This window comes from Apodemus sylvaticus, chromosome 1 (genome assembly GCF_947179515.1).
Source record: "Apodemus sylvaticus chromosome 1, mApoSyl1.1, whole genome shotgun sequence".
NCBI classification, from domain to species: Eukaryota; Metazoa; Chordata; class Mammalia; order Rodentia; family Muridae; genus Apodemus; species Apodemus sylvaticus.
The window spans coordinates 38,392,745-38,419,401 of record NC_067472.1 but is presented as its reverse complement, the minus strand read 5'-3'; the positions used below and the strand labels follow the sequence as shown (position 1 = coordinate 38,419,401).

Genomic DNA, 26,657 nt, shown 5'->3' with positions numbered 1-26,657 from the left:
CAATACAGTTGATTTAAAGCAACTCAGACACGTAGGGAAGCAGTGTGTACTGATTTGGAGAAGGGGATAAAGGCAGGTCAACACAGAAAGCATAAGTGGGCGGGGGGGGGGGTCCCACCTGGAAACGCTGGGAGTAAGGAGCCCCACGGAGTCTCAGGACCAGACTGAAGAGCCAAGGCACATGCGGTGGCCCAGCCTGGGTGTCCACACCTCTGAATTCCCACATAGAAAGTAGTAGAAACAGGATGTTGGTCAGGCTGGAAAGGACTGAATGATCGAGTGCTCGCTGACCGTGTAAGTAAAAGCAGCTTCTTGAGCCTCTAGTGTCCGCTACAGTGCCCTGCTCTTGAGGGGAATGGTTTCGTAAGTCAGGGGGATGAGAGCCTCACCCGGAAAGAGTGGAGAGCCAGGGATACGCATAACCGTGTGTGTGTGTGGTGCTCAGAACTTAACTCTGTTACATGAAAGTCGTTTTCATTTGCTTTCCCAAATGACGCAAGATAGGGTGTCTGCATTCTCTGTTCATCACTTGTATTGAAATCCCGTTGTATATTTTATGAGGGCCTTTGTCTTAGGTACTTGGAGAAGAAACATATAAATTAATTATAAATCCTGCCTTTTTTTGCTTATTAAAATATTATGGCAGAGTCCTGTCATTTGATAATGTAAAAGGAAGAAAGTCAAGCAGTACATGTGGTACAGATAGGATTCATGCAGACAGTCAAGAGGAAATCCTCTTGCCTAAGGGGATTGGGGAGATTGCATAGGAAGAGTGATAGTTAGAATGGGCTTTTGGAGGCCCACACACATGGAGGCCAGGCAAGGAGGAGAAATAAAGTCACTGAGCAGGGACATGAGATCACAGGTTGGAAACAGGGCGTGATTCTGTTTGGCTTAATGAAAAACAGTTAGAACAGGGCAGCAGATCTGGGGGACCAAAGGAGTTAAGGCTGAGCTTCAGGGCACGGCAGCACTGAGCTAGTCTGGAACCTCTGCTCCAAGCAAAGAAGGTAGATTAAAGGCTTGAATCAGAACTGATTTGCTCGGAGATTTTTATGAAGAGAGAAAATAGGTCCCTAGTGAAGAGGGCCTGTGAACTCTTAGTACTATCTCATTTGGTATAACAGCTCTTTCGTCACGGGAGAGAAAAAAAGAAAAGAAATGAAAACATGCACGTTTCTCTGAATTGTTCTTTATGGGTGAAATTACTAAGTAACTCAGTCCCCCAGTGGGTTTGGCCAAGCTGTATACGTTTTCAATATTTATTTTCTCCTCGTCCTTTATTGAAGTGAATTTCTGTCCCTGAGTTTCTCTGTAAGAGAAGCACCAGTATTCACTTGGACTCAAGGCTGGTTAGAGCTAACAGACAACCTTCATAGGTGCCTTCACTCTGTGGTATACAGGGGTCATCTGCACTATGACATAATTAACAGCAGGAGGAGGAGGGCAGGTGGGCGTGTCTTTGTAGATCAATCACTACAGTAGTATGGCTTTCAACTTTTTGATCCTGAAGACCGTCGTTGCACAGAAAGCAGTGGATGTGCCAGAAGTTATACACAGAAGTTGTAGACACCCACCCCCTAGCTATAGCCACCGGTGAGCTATTTTTACCAATACCCCATTAAAGTGCTGAAGCTTATGAATTAATGTAGAGTCTTTGTGCTGTGGTTTTATAGAACCTTCTGCTTCCTTTTTTTTTTTCTTTATCCATGAATAAAATTTTAATGAGGAAACAAAATGAGATGAAGAAAGCATCCCATGGCTGTGCTGGCCCTCTAAGTACTCACTGAGAAAGTCAGAAAATAAATCTGTGAGATGGAATTGTAAAAGACTGCTCACACTAGGTGGGCGCAGGGTAGGTGCCCAGACAGCTAGCTGTCCATCAGAGTGCATCAGCCCAGCCAGTTCTTGCGTTGGCCTCAGGAGGTAGGTCAGAACGGTCTTCCTACTTTCTCAGGAAGGGTCAGAGAGGATAGGCTCCCTGACCAGCTCTGAGCTAAGAGTAGGCAGGACTGAACTAGGTCTCTACTCTATTAGACACCAGAACTTGAGGGTTTAAACACCTCGTCATCCTAAAACACAAAATATTCTCTTATGTATTTGGATATGATAAAAAATTAAAACAGCCAAGTCATTTTTAAGGGAAAAATGTAAATCTTTACTATGAGCATAGTATTTTATAAATTGGACCCTTAGTGTTACAAAGCCCCATCTCAGTAGCTTTGAGGACTCAACCTAATGTCTTAAGAGTTAACTGGCATATGCTTTAGCCAACCATAGACTTGGTCATCCCCAAAACCAAGTCAAGGGCACCAGGGAAGGAGAGTCTGTGTGGCCTCTGCTTCCTCTCACTGTGATGAAGGGCTGCCTTCATCACAGATATCATGTCACATATGAAAACGTTTAAGTGTTGATTTGATGGGAGGGGAATGCAATTTTTAAGGCAAGCCACTGAAGTTCACACTCAAATAACCATCTCCATCTGCGTGTGACTTTGGCAGCATGACCTGAAAGGATCTTTTAAATTATGGGCATTTCAAGCTTTTGTGCCAAAAGCAGACTGAGTATTCATAAAGAGATTATTCTTTGCTCCGTAGTTCTGCAGACTAGTCCCAGAGTCTAGCACCCTCACCTGCCAGGTACCTGTGTGCCACTTGATAGCATGGCAGAAGACGAGCATGCACAGAAGAAAAGGAGGTTGCACTCTTGTCCGTTTTGGTTTGATTTCCGTTGCTGTGATAAAGAGCATGGTCCAAATAATTTGGGCAATAATGAGATTATTTTATCAAACGCTTTCGGGTCCCCCTCCATCACTGAGGGAAGTCAGGGCTGCAACTGGAGCTGAAGACAGAGGGAAGTACTGCTCTTGTCTCTCCATCTGTCTGTCTCACACAGCCCAGAAGCCTCTGTCCAGGGCTGGTACTATCCAAAGAGGGATGATTGTTCCTTCATCAGTCAGCAATCAAGAAAGTACCCCACAGGCCAATCTGATTGAGGCAGCCCCCCCACTTGATAATCCCTCAGATGACACTGGGCTGTGGAAGCTGACACAGCTTAAGCTAACTAGGAGCCCCCCCCCCCTTCCATAGTTAACCCATATCCAGGAACAGCTGAAACATGTCAAAGAACTGCTCATCTCATAAAGGTCTTGCCATTAACCCTGGGAAGTCAGGGGTTCAGTAGCCAGTGTGTGAGTGTAGGGGGACATTTACATGTGGGGAGCTTGGGATCCTGTCTGCAGCTTCTTCATTTCACAGATAACTTTTTAAGAGCTAGTAAGGAAACTCAAGGACAATTATCTTAAAATTTAAGAGAAGAAAAAAAAAAAGTCAGGCACGCTGAAGCTCTCAGCAGCTGCCAGGAAGAGGGAGCTGGATAGCGAAAGAGGAAAAGGAATGTTTTCTGAGTTCGAGGTCACGGAGGCACAGAAAGTCAGCAGTTGTGAGCCTGCAAACAGCTACTTCCTTCAGAGTGTGGGGGAACCTCCAGATGGGGAACGAGAACACATGGAGTGTCAAGACAGGAAGGCTTGTGTCATGGCTCAAGGAAAAGGAGCTAGAAGAAGGAAAAGACAGTTACAGTTTGGTCAGAACTCAAACAGGCCAGGCATAGTAATAGTAAAGTTAATCAGCAGCTGCCGGAGGCTGTGTAAAGGATACCTCGTTAGGGCACAGTTAAATCTTTAGGAGGGGCAATCTTGATACTCATTTGAGGAGAGAGTCCTCTCTTCCGTGACCTTCGAGTCTGCTAATTTTTAACTAGCTACCTAGCAAATCTTAACACTTTTTTTTTTCATTCTAAATTTAAGCGAAAAGTATAGAGTAGAATTTAGGAGTAAACAACCATATTCTGTAATTTTACAAAAATCTCCAGAGGAGTGTTCTTTATAGCCCTTCCCATCCAAACAGGGGACAGTGAGCATGGGGGGATGGGGGTCGTTATTTAATGGCACCCACCATCTTCTGGGAATCATCAGTACCTGACTCTTGTATATTATTGATACAGTTTGTTGGGGTATTATACTTTGTGTATTTTTGTGGGTCACATTATGGTGATTTAATTCATATAAACCGTGTAGTAATCAAATCAGGGTAATTTGCATTTGCATCTCTTTAGCCATTAATTATTTAGTGTTGGGTACCTCATACTTACCTAGTCTATGTACTATACACTGTTAGCCCATGGTTACCTCTACCTCATACTCAGCTTGTCTATGTGTTATGGACTACTAATTCATAGTTACTTCATACACCTCGTCTATGGATTATAGTCTGTGTGTGTTGACCCACACCTAACTCCAGAAGAGCAGTGACTCCTTCACTTCTGCTAAAAACTTCCTGTCACCTTTCTCCCATGTCTTTCTCGGTCTCTAATAGCCAGAGACCCATTCCATTCTTCTTGAAATCAGCATCATTGGTTTCTAAAAATTCATGAAGAACACATAGTATTTGTCTGTTTTACTTAACACAACCATTCCCGTTCCATCCAATTCTTTCTGCAGCTCAGTAATATCCCACTATTTAGAATGCATTGTCCCATTCTTTTTGCAGTGGGTGGCGAGGCTTCTGTAAAGCAACCTACTGTGGATCTGAGGGACTGCCCCTGACATGTGACTCTTCCCTTGATATTGTTTTAAAGATTTATTTATTTTATGTATGTGACACACTAGAAGAGAGAGAACATCAGATCCCATTACAGGTGGTTGTGAGCCACCTTGTGGTTGCTGGGAATTGAACTCAGGACCTCGAGAAGACCAGTCAGTACTCTTAACCACTGAGCCATCTCTCCAGCCCACTTCTTTTAATATTCTTTGTTGTGTGCTCTTGGCATTTTGACTCTAACATGCTTTGGTGCAGGTCTGTTTTGGTTGGATCTGTTGTCCTTTGAGCTTCCAGAATCTCAATGTTTGTCTGTCTCTAAAGACTTGAGAGCTCTGGGGGCATTTTCCCATGAAAAATATTTTTTTCAGCATCTTTCCTACTTCTTGCAGTTCCCATGATGCAGAGGTGTTTTGAGCCAGTGGTTTCCCATGCCTTCCTCATTCTTGGGCGATGATTTTGTCTGACTGGGTGACTCCTGAGAGGAGCTGTCCTCAAACCTTGAAACATCTTCTTCTGCCTGATACGGAGCTTGCTGGGTGTCTTCCGTCACTGACTGAAGTTTTCACTCCCAGGCTTTCTTAAGTTGGTTCGTTTCTGTCATTTGTCCTCTGTGAACTCCTCATTCGCATCCTGAGTTGCTTTTCTCGGTTCCTTGTACCGCTCATCCCGTTCATGTCTCGCTGGGTTTCCTGAGAGTGGCTGCTTAGTGCTTTTGTGGTTGTGTTCTTGTTGTTGCTAGTTTGTCTGTCTGTTTGGGAGCATTTCATAGGTTTCATTTGCATGGGTCCATTTCTGCATAGTTATTTTTCCTTGCGAGCACCATGTTCCCTTTCATGTTTCTTGTGTCTTGATGAAGTCTGCACATCTGGTGTAACATTCTATTTCTTCACATTTTGTAAGTAGCTTTTATAGGAAAAGACATTTCTGTTTAGATGAGATACAAGAAGAACATCAGTTGGATGGGTTCTTTTGAGTTTGGCAATAGTGGATTCCAAAGCAATCTTTGATTTTTATTTTTTAGTCAGCAGTGTCTGTGTTACGTGGGGGTCATGATATAGGCTTCTGTATGTGTCTGGGGACTCTAAAGAGTTCATCCCTGAGTGCACAGAGGCAGCTGTGGCAGCTTCCATAGCTTTGGTGGTGTGGGATGTGGGAAGGACAAGACTGTCTGTGTGCCCTCAGGGGCAGGACTGACTGCAGCAGCAGCAGCAACAACAACAACACTGCCTCTGCAGCCTCACGCCATGAAGGAGACCTCCAGGGTTCTCAGGCTGAGTGGGAGATGCTGGGCCTGATGTGGAACCATAGACTGGGCCTGGGCTTTCCTTGGCTCCGCAAGATGATCACATGGGCACTAGCATCTATGGTGCACACACCCAGCTTCCCAGCATTCACTTTGTGAATTATCTAATCACATTTGCTTCCTACCCTTGGTCTCAGTTGCCTGAGTTGAATACCAGGAGACTCTAGCACAAATCTGCCTCAATGATGCTTCCTATTTCCTCTTCTATGTCATTGGCCAAAGTTTGCCTCTGATGTGTTCTTTGAAAGTGAAACCTATTATCTAATTTCTTTTCACTTTCTGATTTATTTTAAGAGTATACCCACCAGAAGGTTCTGAGGCAGCCATTTGAATACTTTTGTTTCAGCCTTGTAAGAGTGACTCTGTTTGAAGGTTCCTTTTTTTTTTTTTTTTTTTTTTTTTTTTGGTTTATTCGAGACAGGGTTTCTCTATATAGCCCTGGCTGTCCTGGAACTCACTCTGTAGACCAAGCTGGCCTCTGTAGACCAAGCTGGCCTCGAACTCAGAAATCCACCTGCCTCTGCCTCCCTAAGTGCTGGGATTACAGGTGTGTGCCACCACTGCCTGGCTCTGTTTGAAGGTTCTTGTGCGTGCTTGCCCTGGTCAGGATGTGGCAAATGTGTATAGCTCTGTGTGTCAAAAGAACTTCACTGGGGCCCAAGTTAGAGTCATAAAGGAAAAATAGATTTCTAGAGCTCAAGATGAGCAACAAATGTTCTACACAAGGAAGCAGAGGGAGACTACATCAGAGGAGGACTCACCACTGACCACTAAGACGTCATCCCAAGGAGGCAGTGCGCAGCCTTGCTCCATTTCTCCTTCAGTGCAGGATGGAAGCAGCCGAACCTGTTGTTTGTTCGCGCCTCCCTTTGCTAAGTACCTTCGGAGACCTCAGCCTAGGCTCTTGTATGATAATGGAGTCAGGATCCCTACTGCTTAAGAGCTCTTGGGGATTAGGTTCACACACAAACAAGTTTGAATACAAACTACAGCGTGTTTCACAGGGGAGAGATGAGGCGTGGTCCGCAGCTCAGCCCCATGAGAGGCATGCTTCTGAACTGAGCATTCAGTGTAGCTATGAAGAGAGCTGTGGGTGGAGGAAACTTCTGAGCCTGTGCACGGGCCAAAGGTGCCTGGGAGAAGTGGGCTCCTGATAAGGTCAGGGTGAGTCCATAAAAGCTTTTATCAGGGGAGTGACTCATGTCCTCCTCCTCCTCCCTAGCATTTCCTGGTGGGCACTCAGCACTAACCACACCTACCTTGTTTGTATTCCCACCTCCCTGCCCACTGTCCAGGTAGCCTGCCTTCCCACACCACAGAAGGACAGTCTGGTGCCCACGGGGCGGTAAGGAATCTATTTGGAGTAGAAAATAAATGGAAAATATGTGGCCACCTGTCAGGTGAAGATGTCCACAGCCCTGAAAGTAAGCAGTTCAGGAAACCCCATTGCAGCAGTCGCTGGCCCAGCACACACCTTAAAGGCTTTGGGACAGAGAAAATTTCTTTGGGGAAAGGAATCAAGCCACAAATATCCAAAGAGGCTTTTTCAGTGAAAAACTGAGGGGATTCATGGCATTAAATTCTCCTCCTTTCCCACAGTAATTTTGACTCTGCCAAACAGTGCTAAACCAGTAAGCACCCTGCAGCTCTCTTGGGCACAGACTGGAAAGTTCTTCATGCTTCTTTTGAAGGGCATGTAAGGCTGCTTTAATGTGGCCAGGGACCTAGGAAACGTTATATCTGCTGTTACCTTATGCTTATCCTAGCTTGACTGTGGTGACAGATGTCTCAGTGTCACCTTTGTAAAGCTCATGGGCCCTCGTCTCCCTGTGTAGACTCAAGTGGTAGTATAACCAGAGCCTGGGTCTCACATAACCTCTTAGATGAATATCGTGTTCCACGATGTCATCTCTTGGTGTTCCTGTAGTTCTTGTAATTCAGATTTTTTGGAAAAGGTTTCTCCCAATTTTAGATAATGCCCTGAGGCTCTTTTGTCTATTAGCATGCCCGTCCCTGCCCCCCCCCCAGCCACTCTGCTGTTTGTGAAACACTCTCCCTTCCTATGCAAAGATATTTTACTGACCTCTCTGTGCTTTAACTTCCCCCAAAAGGGCCAGCTGCAAAGTCAGGCATGCAGGAGTGTTACTTCCATTAGCCCAGGATGTGCCTTCCTGGCTCCCATTCCCCACCCGTCCTGTGAGAGCACACCCTGCATGGTTCTTCTTATGGTACAGGTCAGCTCTCCGATGTTACCCACAGCCAGGAATCACCATACCCTTGCACCCCCCCCCCAGTGTATCACTACAGTAACATCTCTGAGGCCCACCTGAAAATGCCCCTCATCTCCCACACCTCCAGGAGCTCACAGAACTTTCTAGTATCAGGCGGGGTGTGTTTCCAGGCTCGTATTTATCCTATTGTTTGCTTTTTTGGTCATTCACTCATGAGGTACTTAACTGGGTACTAGCTATTCTCTGTGCAAATCCACCCAAGTTTTGTGTTCAGAGCTTATTCTTGCCCTACAGAGGACCACCACACCAACACAGGGACCATGCTACCCAGACCTGTTTATCTAAGCCTTGTTTTCAAGCCTAACATTTGGCAGAGTGTTTCTAAACCATGCTGACATGGTCCAAACAGTGTGGTTTGAATATTGAAGAGGCCCACAAATTGAGACAACATGTAGACTTGTGAACAGACAAGGAAAGCACAATGGGTAATTTCAGTTTTCCATTCAGGTCATCTTGGGCAGATGACATTCAAACATTTGTATTCTAAGTATCTAACTTTCACTAAGAAAAAAATTAACATATTGCATAATACCCTTAAGGCTTTTAAGTTCGATGCCTACTGTAAGTCTATATTTTCTTTAAAATATTAGCCTGGGGGAAGAAAAAGTCTAGAAATTGTAAAACTCCTTTGAAGAGGTGGAGTGGAAAGTTTGCATGGCGGGCCTGCTCAGTGCAGTTGACAATTCTTCTTGTCAAAAAGGCTTCTCCCCCTGCACTCCTCTGGGGGCAGTTCTGCTCTGTGCGACCTGATGCCACAGCCTTCAGATCCTCACCGCTGTCTCTCCCTCTTGCTGTGTTCTAGTCTCCGTCTCCTGGCAGTTCCTCGCCCCTGGGTGCTGAGTCGTCAAGCACACCCCTTCATCCCGGTGACCCCACGGAAGCCTCCACAAATAAAGAGGTAAGGCGCCGTCTTCATGTCTCATGCCTGTATTGCTCTACCCGGATAATGCTTTATTGTTTTCACCTCTGCCCGCCCTGATGGAAACCACTCTGAGGAGAAGTAGTTCTCCTCTGTCATTTGTCAATGAAAGCCATGGCTCATCTGTCTAGTTCTGTGGTCACAGGTAGTCACAGTGTTGACTATGAGAATTTGCATCCTCGGGCTTGCGTTCCAGTGTTCAGAGCCGTCTGCAACTGGTTACAGAACTTTTGTATCACAGGGAGTTCCACCACTGGACATTGAACCTCAAAACTATCCACCAGCATGTTTTCCACAAGAGCATTCTGTGATGAAAGAATGGTCCACTTCTGTATTGCCAGGGGTATTCACTAGCCTCTGGTGCCCAGAGAGCTCTTGAAACATGGCCAGTAGGAGTGGGGAACTGAAATTCTCATTCTAATCATAGGCTAGGGGCTACTCAACAAGGAGGCTGTAAGGTGTCCCCTGAGGACAAGTCGCCCTAATCGCAGGGGACATACTGAACCCAGACAGAATTCTGAAATGACAAGATGTGGCTAAGATTTCCGGGCTCAGGAGGGGCAGGTGTTTCTTCCTGAGTAGAGCTCCTGCCTCCGTTAGGACCCAGTGCTCTCCTATCCCAAGGCGATGGGTACCACTTAGTGGGAATCCATTTCCCTGCACCATGACTATGCGGACACATGCCAGTCCAGCAGTAGATGCTCCTTCATCCACCCTGAGAGGGGGTGAAGAGGTCTCACACTCCTTCACTGTGCTAACAATTCTCTGTCCAATCAACTGGGAAAATCAAAGCATTATTTTAACAGATTGTTTAATGTGTGTTGCTTATGAGAGGGGGCTATAGTTTATATTGACGTTTTCTCCAGGTGATATTAACATTAGACTAGAAATATGTTTTGTCCCCTGATCTATTCAGACTCTGCCTCTGAAGCCTGGGTGGCAGGGTCCTAGTTTGGGCCGGCCCATTTTGCCATAATTTGATACTCTGTTCATAGCAAGAAGTTCTAAGTTATCAGTCGTTTTCGGTCTTGCAGGCACCAGGCTGAGCAGGTCGTAGGTTGTATCTCTTAGGTGTCTTTTAATGGGTCTGGGAGGTGATGTCACTGTCCTCACGTGTGAGTCTTGGATACCTTAGCTGAGGCTACACTGCTCAGCCACAGTTTGAATCCAGAAGTCTGTCTCAGCTTCAATTTCTTTTGTTGTTTTTGTTTTATCTGAGAAAGGATATGTTGCGATATAGCCCAGGTTGTCCCTGAACTCACACTCCTCTTGCCCCTTCCTGCCCAGTGCTGGAATTACAGCTGTTCCCCCACCGCATCCAGCCTAGCTTTTCATGTATTAAATGCAACTTTATTAATGCTTTCTGAGGGCAGCTGATGTTCATCTCAGTCCACATGTGAGAAGGCACGGCTAAGCAGGTGTCTGGATATTAAGCTTTCAATTATGCATTGGCTGCAGCAGGCAAGGGAGATGGGTTAGTCTCCCAGTTCCCACAAGGCTTGGCCCACGGTCCTGCATATCTTTAGAAATGATGATGAAAATGTTCATTGAATGCAACAGAGATCCTTCCATTTTACAAAGCTGTCTTTTACCTATCACCCCAGAAATGAAATTGATTATGAGCTAACAAATGGAGTGTGAATGAATATACCGGTCGCCAGCCATCACCTCTCTAAAATAATTTTGTAGCTTCTGCTAAAACAGGTTTTAGCATTCAGAGACGTGTCCTAGTAGCCCAAGAAAACCGAATCTGCTTTTTTTAAAATACCTGGAGACTAAGCTGTTGGGGTGAAGGGAAGTGACTTCTTGTTACCCTAGAAAACTGAGAACAAGGGCAGGAAGATGGATGGGAAATGAAACCTTTGACCCCTGTGAAGCCCTTAGCTGCTTCTACCACAGCGTGGGGTCTCATCGCCTCATATACTGTGCAGCTTTTCCACAAATGCATAGCAGCTAAGGAGCTTTGGTCTTGGTACCTATGAGACCCAATTTCTTTGGTGTGAGGTGTTGTTTCATCCCAGTGAGCATATTTGCAGGGACCTGCCCAAAGTTGCCCTGTGAGGTCTGCCATGCAGTTAATGTGGAATTCCTGTCATTGTCCTGACAGGATGATGATGTTCCAGTCTTCCACATAAAACAATTACATTCCATGTTAGGATCCTCTGTATGTGAAGAGTGTCACCCTAGTCCTCACCCATAGCCAGCTCATCAAGCCTCAGCAGGCACCCCAGAGCATGCCAGCATCGAATGGATCAGTGTACTGAGCAGACGTCCATCTCCAGAAAGCATATGTCGGAATGATCGTGGGCCCCATGGTAAATCTTCAGAAATGAACATCTAAGCCACGCAAACCCTACCTTTTACCTGTCTGTCTTCAGTGCTTCCTTTTGAACATGAGTGGCCCTTGGATGTCCCACACATTCCAGCTATGGGCTCTGTTACCTTAGAAACAGAAATGAGTTCCCTGCCCTTCCCTCATGCAGAGCCGTGTCTGCCATGCACGCCTCCAGCAGAGCCTGTGGCAAGCTTTGCCCCTTGGCTTGCTGGCATTTAAACTTCCACCCCAGCCAGGTGCTAGGTGTCCGGCTCGTGCCATCCAGCAGAGCTGTTAAGGCCGACCTCTGATATGAGCTGCCACTTAAACATCAAGGACCGATGGTGTTCTTCACCTGCTCTTTCATTCTTATTCTAAAGAAACACAAATCTGTGATTTACAGAATGAAATTTTTCAACTAAATGAACCAGTGAGAGATAAAGGGGTGTAAGAGTTTATCTTCCTTTCAGCAGCTACCCTTGTGTCAGGGACCTAAAGAAAACGTGCCAGGGAGTCCCAGCATTCAGAGCACACAGTCATGTTATTGATGCATTTAGTACTGAATAGTTTTCCACACCGAGTACATTCTTAAAGTGTAAAGTACAGTCCTTATTGCTGATTACACAGTTTTAAAGCCGGTAAACACCTCTGGACTGTACAATACTTTGACCCCTTCAAACTTCAGCGAGCCATTCTGGGTCTTAGGTAACCTTAGTAGTAAATGCATGTATTTGTCCACGCTTCATTCTCTCTAATGAAAACTGGTCAATAACTGGTTAACAAATGCCACCGGTGATGTATTTCTTTTTTATGTTGCATGGGCACTTGTGCTGATGTATATTTAATCATGCTCTGCCCCCTTTGAAACTTCTTTGTCTTAATTACAGTCAAGAAAAAGCTTGGCTTCATTCCCAACCTACGTTGAAGGTAAGAACTGAAGAGAGAACTCTTGAGTACCGGGGTCACTTATGGTTCTTTTAGCATTTGTAGACACCGGATGTAAAACAGCATAGGGGGAAGCTATTGTAGACTGAAAGTATAGCGTGAATCCTCTGTTCTTGTCACAAGCCAAGGAAGGGTAGGGGGTGGGGCGAGCCAAGTAGTAAAGCTGTGCCCCAGATATGCCGTGAAGGTCCTGATGAGTGTCCCATGTCTGTGCTTTGGTCACAGTCCTAGTCTAGTCATTGGAAAGTGACTAAGATGCCAGGCAGTGGTGGCACAGGCCTTTAATTCCAGCACCTGGCAGGCAGAGGCAGGCAGATCTCTGTGAGTTCAAGGCCAGCCTGGTCTACAGAGTGAGTTCCAGGACAGTCAGAGTTACAGAGAGAAACCCTGTCTCGAAAGGGAAAAAAAAAAAAATGAAGTGAATAAGTTAAGTTTTGTACCCTGGCCAGGGTGCATCCCAAGATGAGCTCCGCCATTAATGAAACTGAAAGTCACTTCAGAAGCGCCCTGTCAGAGGGAGAGCAAACTGTTTCCACTTGGAGTTATTTCATTTCTAGAACCTTAGGCTTCAAGTGGGTTATGTCGTAGTCTCCTCAGAATTATCATTCAAGTCAAAGAAAATGCACGTTTTACTTGTGATTAAAATGGCTGCCTTTAGTGAACCCTTATACATAATAGTTGCTGCTGCTCTAATTTGGGCTGTGAATCATAGGTGATTGTTATTAAAATCAGACGCCCCCCTGTTTAAAACGGAGACTTGATTTAGTAGACTGGGGAGTGAGAACAGAAAAAAAAAATCTGATTTTCCTTGGGATTGATCTCTGCGTGAAGCCAGGAGCATCAAGCAATATTGGCAGCATGGGACCATGACTTTGAGGTGATGTTATCAACTTACAATGTTGGAGTCTGACGCCATTATAGGAAAGAAATACCCCATTCGCTTCATGCATAAAATGCAATTCCTCTATCAGATTCCAAGCAGAGGAGTAAATTTTGAGTGGGTAAAAAAGGAAATAGGAAGTGTCAGGAAATGGGGTTTTCCATTATTACTGCATTCTGTTCCTCTGCGCCATTTACCCAAGCAAACACACAGTTTATAGACACACATGACAGGCATGAAAGTCAACGAGGAGTATGACGTGGCTCTTCTTGCCAGAGAGCTCATCCTCCAGTCCCCAGTACTAGTTGGAGGAGTGAGGAATTGCTTCACCTAAGGCCTCACACATGACAGGCAAGTGCCTAACAGGCGAACTTTGAACAGGCTATCTCAGCCTCCCAAGCAACTAGGATTACAGGCCTGGCTAAGAGACATTTTTTTTTTTTTTACTATTGGACTCTAATTCATATTCAAATAAACACATCATTTCTCATAGTAAATGACTCTAGGATGTCTTAGACCAGCAGGGGGACCACATAAGTCAACAGTGAACACGGGGGTTGGCCTGTGGTACTCCCCCCCCATGACATCATTCACTTTACTGGGCTCTATGTGTTACAGTTCCTGGACCTTGCGACCCTGAAGACTTGATCGATGGGATTATTTTTGCTGCCAATTACCTTGGTTCCACTCAGCTACTCTCCGACAAAACTCCCTCCAAAAATGTGCGCATGATGCAGGCCCAGGAAGCTGTGAGCCGGATCAAGGTGAGGGGTCTGCGTGGTCTGAGGTGGTGGGTGGCTGGAGGGACTGAGCAGGCAGTGTCAACCAACAGCTCTTAGAGAGTGGACTAAGATGTTGCAAGCAGGGCTTATGCCCGTCTAACTAAAAGCCCAAGTCTTTACATATAAACCCCGTTCAGGGTGCTCTTGAGAGTAAATCCATACAGACGTGGACTCTGATCTTTATGCCTGTAAGGTGAAGTTCCTGCACTGGCTTTCCACTGACAATTGGAAGCCGTCGATTGGAGCAGTCCTCTGTTAGGTTCTATTTAAACTGTCTCAACCCCAGCAAAATGAACTAGTTGATTAAATCTTACTTGGGTAGTCTGAAGAAGTCAGGCAAATTCTGGTTTAAACTAGTTTGAACACAGTCACCATCCATTCAAATTACTCTCATCAAGAGGTAAAAGAGAAAGCCAATTGGATACATGGAGAACCAATTTCATTTAGCCTCAATAATTCACAAGTAGATTGAGCTACTCAAAATCAGTCTGCAAATGCAGGACTCCAGAGTCTCCACCATAATTCCACCTAGAGTTACAGACACACCAGGCAAGCAGGGAGAGCTGACTGTGCACTCATGCTGTCCACGAGAAACACCCTCAGAGAACCAGCAAGGTGAAAGGTAAGGATTCACCCATTCGTTTGTTTTTTCCTAGTTTCAGCTAGTTAAGACTGAATGTTCTCTGCCCCTCTCCTCTGGTACCATAGAGCCTGGTGCTGGTGTGGTTATATAGAGTGAAAAAGAACAATAGAAGGTGACCAGAGCCCTTTATCTGAGGAGAAAAGAGGATCCTTGAGCCCTGTCTTATGGAGGATGATGGGGGAGGGTAACAGAAGAGAAAGTAAGGCCCTTACCCCTAACCACAACTGCTCAGAGGGAATAAACCAGCCAATAGAGGCACTGGGTGTCGGGAAGAGAGGCTGTCAGATGTGGCATGCCACAGGAGGACCCTGGAGGTAAAAAGGGAAGGAGGGACACACCTGAGAGGAACCATCTGAAGGGAAGCAAGAGTTACTGTAGCCTATGGTTTCAGAGGTCTGAGCCCGTAGGTGTTTGGGTGTGAGGCAGAAGAGTGCGGGGAGCCCCATCGCTCAAGTCACTGAAACAGAGAAGCCACATACCAATCCTGTCTTCAGACACCCTCCCCAGCACCCAGTGGAGTACTTTCCTAACTACTTCTGTCTCTCAGACCAATCAAGAATCAGGTAGGCAAGAATACATCATACGCTCACCTCTTCTCAAGCTAACACCATAACCGTACCTGTTCAAGAAAACAATGAGATATTAACTCTCCCACATCCCCCCGGCACACTAGACAAACTCTCAGCTGTGAGCCCCTGTGAAAAGCAAGTGAAACACGTCTAACCTGTAATGACTCGGGATAAGCATCTCATTCCAAAAGAGAAGAGCAGAAAAATGACAGGAAGGACTGGAACAGCTAGACCCAAACCCAGCAGCTAACAAAACCCTGTAACTTTCTGCCCAGCATCTGGAGGAATGCAGCGGCATAGCGTGAGCTTCACCGGTCCTGGGCAGGGCCCCCTGCAGCTGGCCAGTGGTCGCCCCACAGGCTTGCCTCAGAAGCCTGGAGCATTAGTGGCTCCTGTTTCCTGTTCTTGCATCTGCTTTCCTGGCATCTCCGTTGCATCTCTGCCTATGCCCTCATATTTTCACATACGGTGAGGGCTCCCCACAAACCAGTACCACACGGACAGCGCCAGTGTCCGGCACCAGCCCAAGCAGAAGCCTCTGAATGTCGGGGCAGCTGAGCACAGTGAAATGATTTCTATGGTAACAACTTCCTAGGCATCTGTGTGCATTCGGAGCGCCTGGCAGCCTTCTCTTTTCAGGGAAAGTCTTTCAAGTCAATTTACATTCTCACACGTCACTGAACCTACAATGAATAAGATCTCAAGGATTCCTGAGGTGCCTTCAAGGCATCTTGTAAGGAAGTATTTCTCTTCTGCTTTAGAAGCCATACCTTCTATAACTCAAACTTTTCATGGATTTTAAACCAAGCTGCAAGGTTTTCATGTCTTCTCTCCCTGCCTCTACCCCCCCCATTCTAACTGTAAATCTAACCCAGAGCGCCATCAATATCTATGCAGTAGCCTGAATGGGGCTGTCTTAAAATTCCCTCTGTAGATTTAAATAGAACCTAACATAAAGTCTTGGCATATGGACCAAATTTAACACAAATGGCCTCGAGTCCAGCTTCCAAATAAATCCCTCATTTCCATTTGAAACCCCATGAGCAGTTTTTACTGTTTTGTATTATCCAAACCCTTGCCATCAGTACCCCTTAAGCCCTGGGGAGAGAATTCTGGGGATGCTAACACTTATCTCCAGACTCTTCTCACAAACTGCTTGTGAAGGCTTCTGAGCCTTGTAATCGGGTCTTAGCGCCTCCCTTAGCACCAATTTTCTGTTCCTTTGTAAGTGACCATGAGAAGTGCTTGAGAGGAAGGATTGGCTTTAGTTCACACCCGCAGAGCCCACTGTCTCGTTTCTGGGCTGTGGTGGAAGAGCGCCCCGCCCTGTGGCAGGAGGGTGGGAAGCAGCAAGGCTGTTTGCCCCTTGGCAGCCAGGAAGCTGACAGGCAGCAAGAGTGAGCGCTTGTCTATGCTGAAAGGCTAATCCCCTAGCTCCCACCCACACCCACAGTAGTCAGCAGTCCAGACTAACCATTACAACCAGTGCTAGCACTCGCCTGCCTTTCCTGTCCCCAGGAGGCTAAGACAGGAAGGTGCCTGGGCTCCATCACAAGTCCTGTCCCCAGATTAAATAAATAAGCATCTTAAGTCTGCAGCTGCCCAGTCACTCCCTGCTCCCCAGGATGTTCTGCGGTGTTCCCTCACCCCTCTCATCACTTCCTCATCAAGTAGCTGTCCCTGGCACCTACTGCTACAGCCTCCAAGTATCAGTTGCTCTTGTGACAGCCTCACTTGTAAAGCAAACACATCTCTCCCAAGCTCAGAGCCATCCTCTCCTTAACTACCCATAGAACATGCAGTAAGCTGTGACTTGAAGTTACCATTGATTTGTTAGGAGTTAGGATGTGTGACCCAGGGAATAGTTTACAGCCCCCTCAAAGATGTCACTGCACTGATAGACACCTTAGTGTTGGCTCTGGCTTAACAGTTACTCCAGGTGTCAGGGACCATCCAGCCACTTCATCTGTGACAAGCAAGCCTCGTCTGTGCCGTGAGGCCCCTCCATGCATGTCTTATCTTACAATGAGCCTCTTCCAGGATGATGGAAAGCAGGAAGATCCGTTCTTTTAAGAGAAGCTCCTGCTACTCACAAACGTGCATCTCGTCCCTGACTCCCAACAGGGCAGCTCCAGGAAAGCAAAGTAGCAGTTTGACCCTCAGGCTGGGCTTAGTGTGTTAGTCAGCTTTCCACCACCGTGACTTCCAGCGCTCAGACAAATGCCCAAGACAAACAAAGGAAGAAGCGTCTGCTTTGGCTCACACTTCACACGTGTCAGCTCACAGGCGCTTGGCTGGGTTGCTTTGGGCCAGTGGCGGCTAGTACAACATTAGGAAGCGCATGGTAAAAGCAGGCTGCTCACTTCATAGCAGCCAGGAAGCAAGAAGAAAGGAAGGAGTCATGGCCCAGATAACCCTTCAAGGGCATGCCCCCAGTGACCTAACTCCCTTCCATTAGACCCCATCTCCTAAAGGTTCCACCACCTCCCAAAGTAGCACAGGAGGGTTACCAAACCTTTACACATGGACCTTTGGGAGAACATTCTAGATCCAAGTCACAGAGGTTGGCTACTTCCATGTTTGCCTCACCCCAGAGACACACTAATGCCAGAAAGTTTCCCCATGGTCTTCCTCATCTTAAGTTAACACCTCCCAACAAGACTTTTAAAATAATGCATAAATCTCTTAAGAAAAACAAGCTAGTTTTCAAATGGAGTCACCATCCAGACTCCTGCAAATGCTGCAGGTAACACTAAGTCTCTCGGGTGAGCAGTACCATGAGCCTCCCAATGGCTAAACAGACCACCATGACCTGTCATGGCTTGCCTGATGACTGCCTGACAGACAGGAAGTACCTGGGAATGAGTGGATACATCTCTGGCTGTCACACTAACACACATGGCCTTTAGGCCAGAACCAAATATACTCCACACTCCAAAACCATCCAGAACAAAGAGCCACACATGAGAATTGTGTCAAAGCACCAAGTCCCGTGATCAGGGCCACTTAGGTGGTCTTTTGGGAAGAAAACTACAGTCTGACTTTAAAGGTTACTGGAGACTGCCTGGACCAGAAAACTGCCTTGAGGTTAGTTTCTCATTGGTTCTACTTATCGAGTTCCCCAAATCCAGCTGTATTTTGGGGTTCAGGCCTTAGTTGAGGTCCCTTGTTTATTCACCTCCTGACAGTTTGGGACTCCAGCGTATGAGCATCTATGTCTCTCCTCTCCTCTTAGGGCACTTAAGGAGGGCTCGGGTGTGCTCAGAGTGGGTAGGGGCGGCAGGCCCAGCATCATCCAGACAGAAAGCAGTCCACAGTGAGCAGCAGCCCTTCACCGGCTCCCCTGTACCAGCCACACCCTGAACGGCTTCCTTGCCTCCACAGTGGGAGCCGACCGCGTGGTTAAGTCCAGTTCTCTCATGAAAATCGGACCCTTTACTCTGAAGATCTCAAGTAACCAGTACCCAAACCTCACAGCTCAGTTAAACCTCAAATTAGATGGTGCTTTCAAAACAAGCCAAGTGGCCAACTGATAATAAGTACGTTTTAAACCTGCCCAGAGCAGAGTAGGTATTTGAAAACCATATATTTATCTTTTACAAGTAAATTGACATAGTGTGAGGAATTTGCTATAAAGTAGTAAAATTAAATGGTTACGTTTCAGTTACAACCTATAAGTATCATTTCACTATGTGCTTCTGTGCGCTTGAAGAAACTGCTGCCTGTCAATAAATACTTCTGCTTCATGATCCTTTTATAGCCATCTAAGTGCTTCTCAGAATGACGCCTCACACAGTCTGAAGCCTTTTCCCCTGGTAAGCAGAGATGGCTGTGTTATCCTTCTCACCTAGAAGGCAGCTGAGTGGGGAGCTGGCTCAGACCTCATAGCAGGTGGAGCACAGGTGTGTCCCCAGCAGTCCAGTGAGCTCCAGAGCTGGAGCCACCGCTCTGTGAGAGACTGGGGACTTGTGGCCTTTCGAGAGCACGTTCTTCTAGGTCACTTCAGCACAATGGACAGGGGGCAGCAGGGCCACAGATTTCAGTGTCTACCCAGGAAAGGAGAACAGAAAGCAATGCTCGCTCGGTATTCCTCTTGCAGACTGCTTGTGCAGTCATAACGCCGAGCCAGGGTAATCTCTGGCCCTTCCACTTGCTTAAAGTAGGCTGGTTCTTCCCTGGTCTTCTCTCTCACACTCCACAGGAGCCCCCAGTTTGTTACTCTCTTTCCTGTGCCTCAATGCTATGCACGGCCAGACAGATGAGGGCTTTCTGGTTTTTGGTGGTTTGCCCAGCAGATGCCAGCTTGAAGCCAAAGCTTCCACTTTACTGAACATTCCTGCTCGGCTGGATGGCATCCCTCCCACAGCTTTGGGCCAGGGTTAGATTTATGCTTGGACTTTTGAAAGTTATTTCTTTCTTTTTCTTTATTTTTTAAGATGAGGTTTCTCTGAGTAGCCCTGGCTGTCGAACTTGCTCTGCAGACCAAGCTGGCCTCAAACCCACAGAGATATACACCTGCCTCTGCCTCCTTAGTGCTGAGATTAAAGGTGTGCACCACTATGGTATGGCAATTACATTTTTTTTAACAATGTATTTATTTGCAAAGTGGAAAGAGAATTTAGATTTGTTTTTGACCAGGCATACACACACACACACACACACACACACACACACACATCATACACACATACCCCCATATGAGATTTTTGTGATAGACGTAAAATTTAACCAAGAAACTGGCACTCCAATAAATGAACCACAAAGGCTATATACCAGATGCTATAGTATGGCAAACCGAGGGATCTGAAAACAAAACCCTGTTCCATCTACCAAGATACAGGAATAAAGCAAGGCTAAACCAGCAGCAGCAGAATTCGAACTCATCTGCTGCTGCGTCCCCACCTGTGGGCCTTTGTCACTGTATCTTAGAAGAACTACTGTCGTTGCAGGAAATATGCATGTACACACACCACACCACACCACACACACACACACACATACAACACCACACCACCAGCCGCAGCAGCACCAACCAGGAATGCTTTAGAACCGTGAATCTCAACGTACGGCCCAGGGACAGCAGAGCAGCGCTGTGCAGAACCCTGATGGACATGTGAGCTCTGCAGCCTGACCCCAGACTTCCCAAGACAGAAGCTTGGACAGTAAGGCAGGACAAAGAGTCTGTGTTGACAGACTCCTCGAGAGTCTGCTGTGTGGCCCGACCGGCCTGTAAATTGCTCTCTGAAAGCATTGTGAAGCATCTTCCCTCCAGGCAGGCTGAGTACTCTCTACTAATAGATCTCCGTCAGCAAATAAGTTCGTGAAACACTCAACCCCTGGATATTTTCCAAATCTGTTCCCTTGTTAAAGGCTTGGAGGATGAATTTTCTTAAGATGGATATAAGTGCTCAGGACTCACATTTTTTTCCACAAAAAAAGAACTGCAAGTTAACAGTAAAGCTGTGGTTTAAGCTAAGTGACTAGGTTGGGGTTCAAAAACCTGAGACCACATAGTAAGAGAAACACAGCCAGGGGAGAGGAGACTCATCTGTGCTCTGCAGAAAGAAGGGTGAGATACAGGGTCCTAACAGCCCATCCATCCTTGCAGGCACTGACAGTCCTAGCTAGAGGAGTTTCACAGTCCTCATGGGCTTCCATCCCACTTAAGTAACCTGTAATCTTGCCTGTGGCTTTACAGAAGAACAGAATCTCACATCATATCTCCCAGCAAACACTGAGGGTGCAGTAGTCTGGAGCCACGGGCAGGGTTTGTCTGGGTAGCTGGGCTCCCTTTCCACTGACCTGGCCACTTTGGTTCTGGGATTACACGATGCACCACCACGCCTGTCTGGCTGGAGTTTGCCTTCAGAAAGCAGCAGGCATCTGAATTACCCTAGCCTATGGGTTCGTAACCCCTAGCATTTCCATCTCTGAGATCCCAGTCACATTTCCTCAGCCCTGGCTCAGTGCGGAACTGCCTCAACAACCTAACGAAGCCTATCAGAGTGACTTAAGCTGGATACTTTGTCATGGCGGGGAACAGATGGTGACCCCTTAGGAACCAGTCACCAGATCAGTGTCCTCTGAGGCCACGGTGATGTACATGCATGAAGACCCACACTAGCACCAGAACTGAAGGCGATTCTCTCTGACACCCTGGGCCACACACAGCTGCTGCTGAAAAGACATGGTGGTTGTCCCGCTGCTCTACCCACCAGAATGTGCTGAGGTAACCTTGAACAGCTCTGTGACTCCATCTGTCACCCACCACATACACAGGCTAAAGAGGCCTTAAGGGGAACTTGACCCTGTTCCTGCCAGGCCCTACTTCTCCTTGATCACTAGGGTCCAGGAGTGGAAAAGAAAGGCAAGAGGCCCCAGCCTTTACACTGTCCCTGTACATGCGACGGTAGGTGGGGCTGAGGCCCCAGTCCTGGCAGGGTCTCAGAAGTCAGCAGAGGAAAGGACCACAACTATCGCTGCTACCCCACCTATCCACTTCCTGATGTCCTCACACCTTGTCTGAAAGGAAATGCAGTCAGGATAGGATATAAACACTGTAGAGAGGAGGTAGTGGTTCCCATCAGCCTCTCCCTGTGCAGTGTCTGAGCCAAAGCCACTGTCTGTTCACAGGACAAAGAGTTCAGGTCCCTTAACACTACAGGACTGCCCGTACCAGAGGCCATTACTAGCAGCAGAGCCGACATCAGTAGCTGCAAACACATGGCTGAGGAGGTGGACACCACAGCCCCCATGGTAAGACTGGCCGTACGGCATTCCACACATTCTGCTGTTGACACTGTACTGCCTAAACTGCTAATGTAGCCTCAACTTGTGTAGCCCACAGTATCTCTCCAAGTCTGAACACAGCATGCACTGTGCCCTGTCGTGAGTCATAACCAACAAAGCTACAGTGTCCAACTGGAAATAAAGCCAAATGCCTAACTCACTGAACCCTGAAATAATCAGGAGAATCAGGAGAAAGCCAAGTAGGCCACCTCTAAAGTAGTAGTGATCTGATCTACTAAATGCAGAAAGCTCAATGTAGAGACACAAGAATTACACCATGTCCAAAGATTGTCACTCTCCAGCCACAAATAACAGAGAAATCAAAATGGTTGAAACACCTGATAAAGAATTTTAAAATGCAGACAGAAAGAAGCTCTGTGAGACCCAACAGAATATTTTAAAGGTATCAAATGAAATTAGGAATACAGTACATGACAAGAATGAAAAAAATTAAGAGCAAGGAAATACAAAACTTGAAATAAAAGAGAGCCAGAAAAGACCAAAAGACTAGTTCAAGGGGAAGAAATAATGATTGGATTTGAAAAGGGGGTTGACTATACAAATAAGGCCCACAAAAAATCCACATGAGGAAGACAAGGAAGGGAAGGGAGGAATATGCACTTAGAATCTTTGATCGCCATGGGTGATTATATATTTCTATAACCCCAGCATAGCTGTGATTCCCATACTTGGGAGGTTAATACAGGAGAATTGAGAGTTTGAGGACAGACTGGGCTGCATAGCAAGACTGTCTCATACAAACAAAAAGCAAACAAAACCTTTGTAACACTCTGTCTTAGGGTTTCCATTGCTGTGAAGAGACACCAAGACCAAGGCAGCTCTCATAAAGGACAACATTTAACTGGGGCTGGCTTACAGGTTCAGAGGTTCAGTCCATTATCAGCATGGCAGGAAGCATGACACCCTGCCGGCAGACGGCTCTGGGGGAGCTGAGAGTTCTACACCTTGTTCTGAAGGCAAACAGAGGAAGGCTGGCTTCCAGGCATCTAGGAGAAGGGTCTCAAAACCCACTCCCACAGTGACAGCACTTCCTCCGACAAGATCACACCTACTCCAACAAGGCCACACCTCCTAATAAGTGCCACACCCTGGGCCAAGCATATTCAAACCACCACACACTTTCAGGTGGATAAATATCTATATCATTGGTTAAGAACGCAGGGAAATTATTCCATGAAACAATTATCAGAAGAGTAAAGATAATCTTTGGAAAAATATGATCACCCAGGTATAAGAGGTCTGTAGAACCTCTAATCTAACCAGAAAAGATCTTCACCCCAGCATTATAGTCAAACTGTCAAAAGTCTAAGGAAAAAATTTTATAATCTGCAGGAGAAAAATAATATGTCAGTTCTACTGTACACTCATTAAAATAGCAATAGACATCTCAGCTGAAATCCTATATAAAGAAATAGAATAGCATATTCCAAGTCCTAAAACAAAGAAAATGTCAATCAGAATTACTCTACCAAGAAAGACTACTCTTCAGAAATGGAGAAATGTAAGACCTTCCAAGATGAGCAAAAACTGATTTATGACTGCCAGACCACCTAAGAGAAACCTACTCGCTGATATCAAAGAAATGGCTAATATCACTAACGCCTGTGAAAGTATAAATCCCCATACAAGAGTAGCTACCCAAAAGACAAATAGAACCAAATCAGGCATTACCTGTACAACAGCCCAAAACTAAGGAAGAAAATGAAAATATCCCAACAGCTAAAAGAACATTATCAGGAGAGGCGAGATGACTCATGGGGTAAGGCACTCAACACAGTGTGAAGACCTGAGTTGGATTCTGAGCACCCTTGTGATTGTCCATCTATGTCCCTAGCACCAGGGAAGTAGAGGCAGGGTTCCCAGGGAAAGCAGGCCAACTCAATCAACGAGGTCTGGGTTCAATTGAGAAACCTGCTTTAATATACAAGGTAAGGGAGATGCCTAGTGTCAACCTCTTAACTCGCAGCCTCACCACACAAATATATATATGCATGCGCATAGCACATATACATGACAGGAATTCATCCTTACCTTTCATTAACAACCTTGGATGTAAATGGGCTAAATGTTTCAGTTAAAGCTTAGGGGACTCGCTGAATGAATTTTTTAAAAAAGGCATAAGCTACCAGTATGCTGCCTGCTAGTAATCCACTTTACAAGTAGTTACACAGACAGTGAAAAGGGAAAGATGCGAAATGATACCCCAGGAATAAGCAACAAGGACTATCTATTAGACACTAGGACAGAGATAAAGATAGTCCCTATGTGATAATGAATCGAGTCAACAGTAAGATATAATTACAAGTTAATATGCACCTAACGTTAAAGCATCATTTTATACACAGACATTATAACACTTGGAGAGAGGATCCAATACAGAAATAGTGTGGAATTTGAGCATTCCACTGTGGTTAAAGAACAGCCAGACCTCCCTCCTCCTAAAGTCAAATTAATACCAGAGTTAATATTATACTATTTTAGTTAGTTATAGTTATGCTATAAATCATATGACTTCTGGACATTCATAAAACAATCCATTACTAGATTACATGTTTTCAAAACATTTAAATCATATGCCAGATCCTTTCTGATCACAATGATTGATGAAACTAGAAGTGAATTAACAAGTGAAACTCTAGCAATTGTGCAAGTATATGGAGATGGAGCAACACGGAGCTGTCAATCAATCACTGAGGAACTGACAGGTGAATGGAAACTCTTCTCAAATTGGCGGTTGGAGATACTTTAGCCACTGTTCTATTGCTGTAATAAAAACATCATGACCGAGGCAACCTATAAAGGGGAGCGTAGAGTCCATGGTGGTAAAGAGAAGGCATGGTGGCAGGAACAGCTAAGAGCTCACATCCCAGACCCTAAGCAGGAGGCAAAAACAAGCTGGAAATCCACAAGTCGTCTGAAACCTCAGAGCCTGCACCCATAACACACCTCTTATTCCTTCCCCAATGGTTCTACCAACCGGTGACCAAATATTCTAACATATGAGCATGTGTGAGCCATTTTTATTCAAACCAGCCCAGGGAGTGAGGCTCATGGTCGGTTCCCCATGCTCCAGAGGGTGGCCCCACCCCAGGGCACATGGGCAACAGTAACTGGACTTAGTAAGTTACCAAATAAATAAATAAAAGACATGCAGTTAGGAAGAGAAGTTATTAGAATGGGGGCATTGATTACATTTTGACTATACACATATATGAAATTCTCAACAAGTAAAAAAAATAGGAAAAAAGTAAATATAACACAATGCAACTGAGTTGCAATAAATTACACTTATGAGTTACATTTATTAGTGCCTACCTAAAAGATAGAAACTTTGCAAGTGCCCTGTTAAGGTACCTCAAGGGCTTGAAAAGTAAGAATTAAATAAAACCCAAAATAACAAAGATCAGAAATAAAAGAATACAAAAGACCAGCGAAACCAAGAGTTGTTTGTTTGCACAAATAAAGACGGAAACATAACTGATTCAACAGAGCATCAAAACTTCATTGGGAATAATTGTTTTTAACCAACTTGTTGACAAGTTGAAAACCCCTGAGGACATAAAACATGAGACCAGAATAGCAAGTTGCGGTCATACGGGATACACCTTGTAGTATTTAAACAGTACTCCCCTAATTGTTTAAGCAAGGGACATCAGGATCATGGCGTATATCCGACTAAAGCCTTAGAAAGGTTTGTGGGAGAGACCTCTGAAGAGGTTTTGCCCATGTCCTGATGTTCTAGCATGTCCCTCTCCACACAGCAAGGACACTGTGACTATTCCCTGTCTAGAGTGCAAGAGGCCTGTGCTAGCTCCCCTGCCTTCCTCTCTCCTGGGAGGTCGTCTGAGCCACAGGGGCCGTGGGTGCCCATGTAGAAAGTCCTCACCTCCATTCTTTAATCTGTGAGGCTCCTGTGATGAGGAGGAGGAGGAGGAGTTTGGTCGTGGGATTGCATGTTGCGCACATTTTTGTTCCTCTCATCCCTTTCGTTTTCCTTTCATCTGTCTTTACTTAGCTTCTTCCAGAGTTCTTCCTTTTCCATTCTTTTGTGATTTTGTAAAGTATCATTGTAGAATTAAATGTTCCATCACTGTAGCCTTGTCTAAGTCCTGTCACTTCCCAGGGATGGGCAGAGAGGTTGCTGCTGCCTCCTGCCAGGCCTTTGCATAAATTACCTCATTCCCTGCCCAGACAGGAGGGGGTAGGGAGCCCTGGGAAGCAGGTATTGTTAGCCCCATTTTACTGGGAGCTGAGACATTCCAAAAGAGAAACCTGCCTAAGTGGAGTGCCTGGGCTTGGATCATGGTTCTGCTACCTCACAGCTGTGTGACAATGAGCAAATGACCCAGCCTTTCTGTGCTTTGTTTTCCTCTCCTTGAGTATCTTACCATAATTCCTGCCTCACAGGGCTGTTGTGAGTTTTGACAGTGATGTGTGACACGGTTAGAAGCATCCTGGCAAAGGATCACAGCTCAGTAGCCGCTAGCTGGGTAAAGAACAGATAGGCCAGCAGAGGCCCTCCACACAGCATGACCAACCTAGAGGGGCTGTCCGGTGAGTGCCTGGTGCACACTGACCCTGAAGTGAAAGGGAGGGACAC

At 45.9% G+C, this 26,657-nt stretch overlaps 1 protein-coding gene across 8 annotated transcripts in view; it reads left to right on the top strand.

The window, feature by feature from the left end:
• Apba1 (amyloid beta precursor protein binding family A member 1) overlaps nucleotides 1-26,657 on the top strand; it is a 201,324-nt gene that overhangs the window by 154,199 nt on the left and 20,468 nt on the right. For 6 of the 8 annotated variants that reach the window (XM_052188191.1, XM_052188185.1, XM_052188152.1 and 3 more), the window contains exons 3-6: nucleotides 8,998-9,093; nucleotides 12,316-12,355; nucleotides 13,872-14,017; nucleotides 21,881-22,003. In XM_052188191.1, coding sequence (XP_052044151.1) covers nucleotides 8,998-9,093; nucleotides 12,316-12,355; nucleotides 13,872-14,017; nucleotides 21,881-22,003 — 405 coding nt within the window. The remainder of the gene's footprint in view (nucleotides 1-8,997; nucleotides 9,094-12,315; nucleotides 12,356-13,871; nucleotides 14,018-21,880; nucleotides 22,004-26,657) is intronic. The other 2 variants (XM_052188210.1, XM_052188200.1) reach the window with 1 other exon arrangement.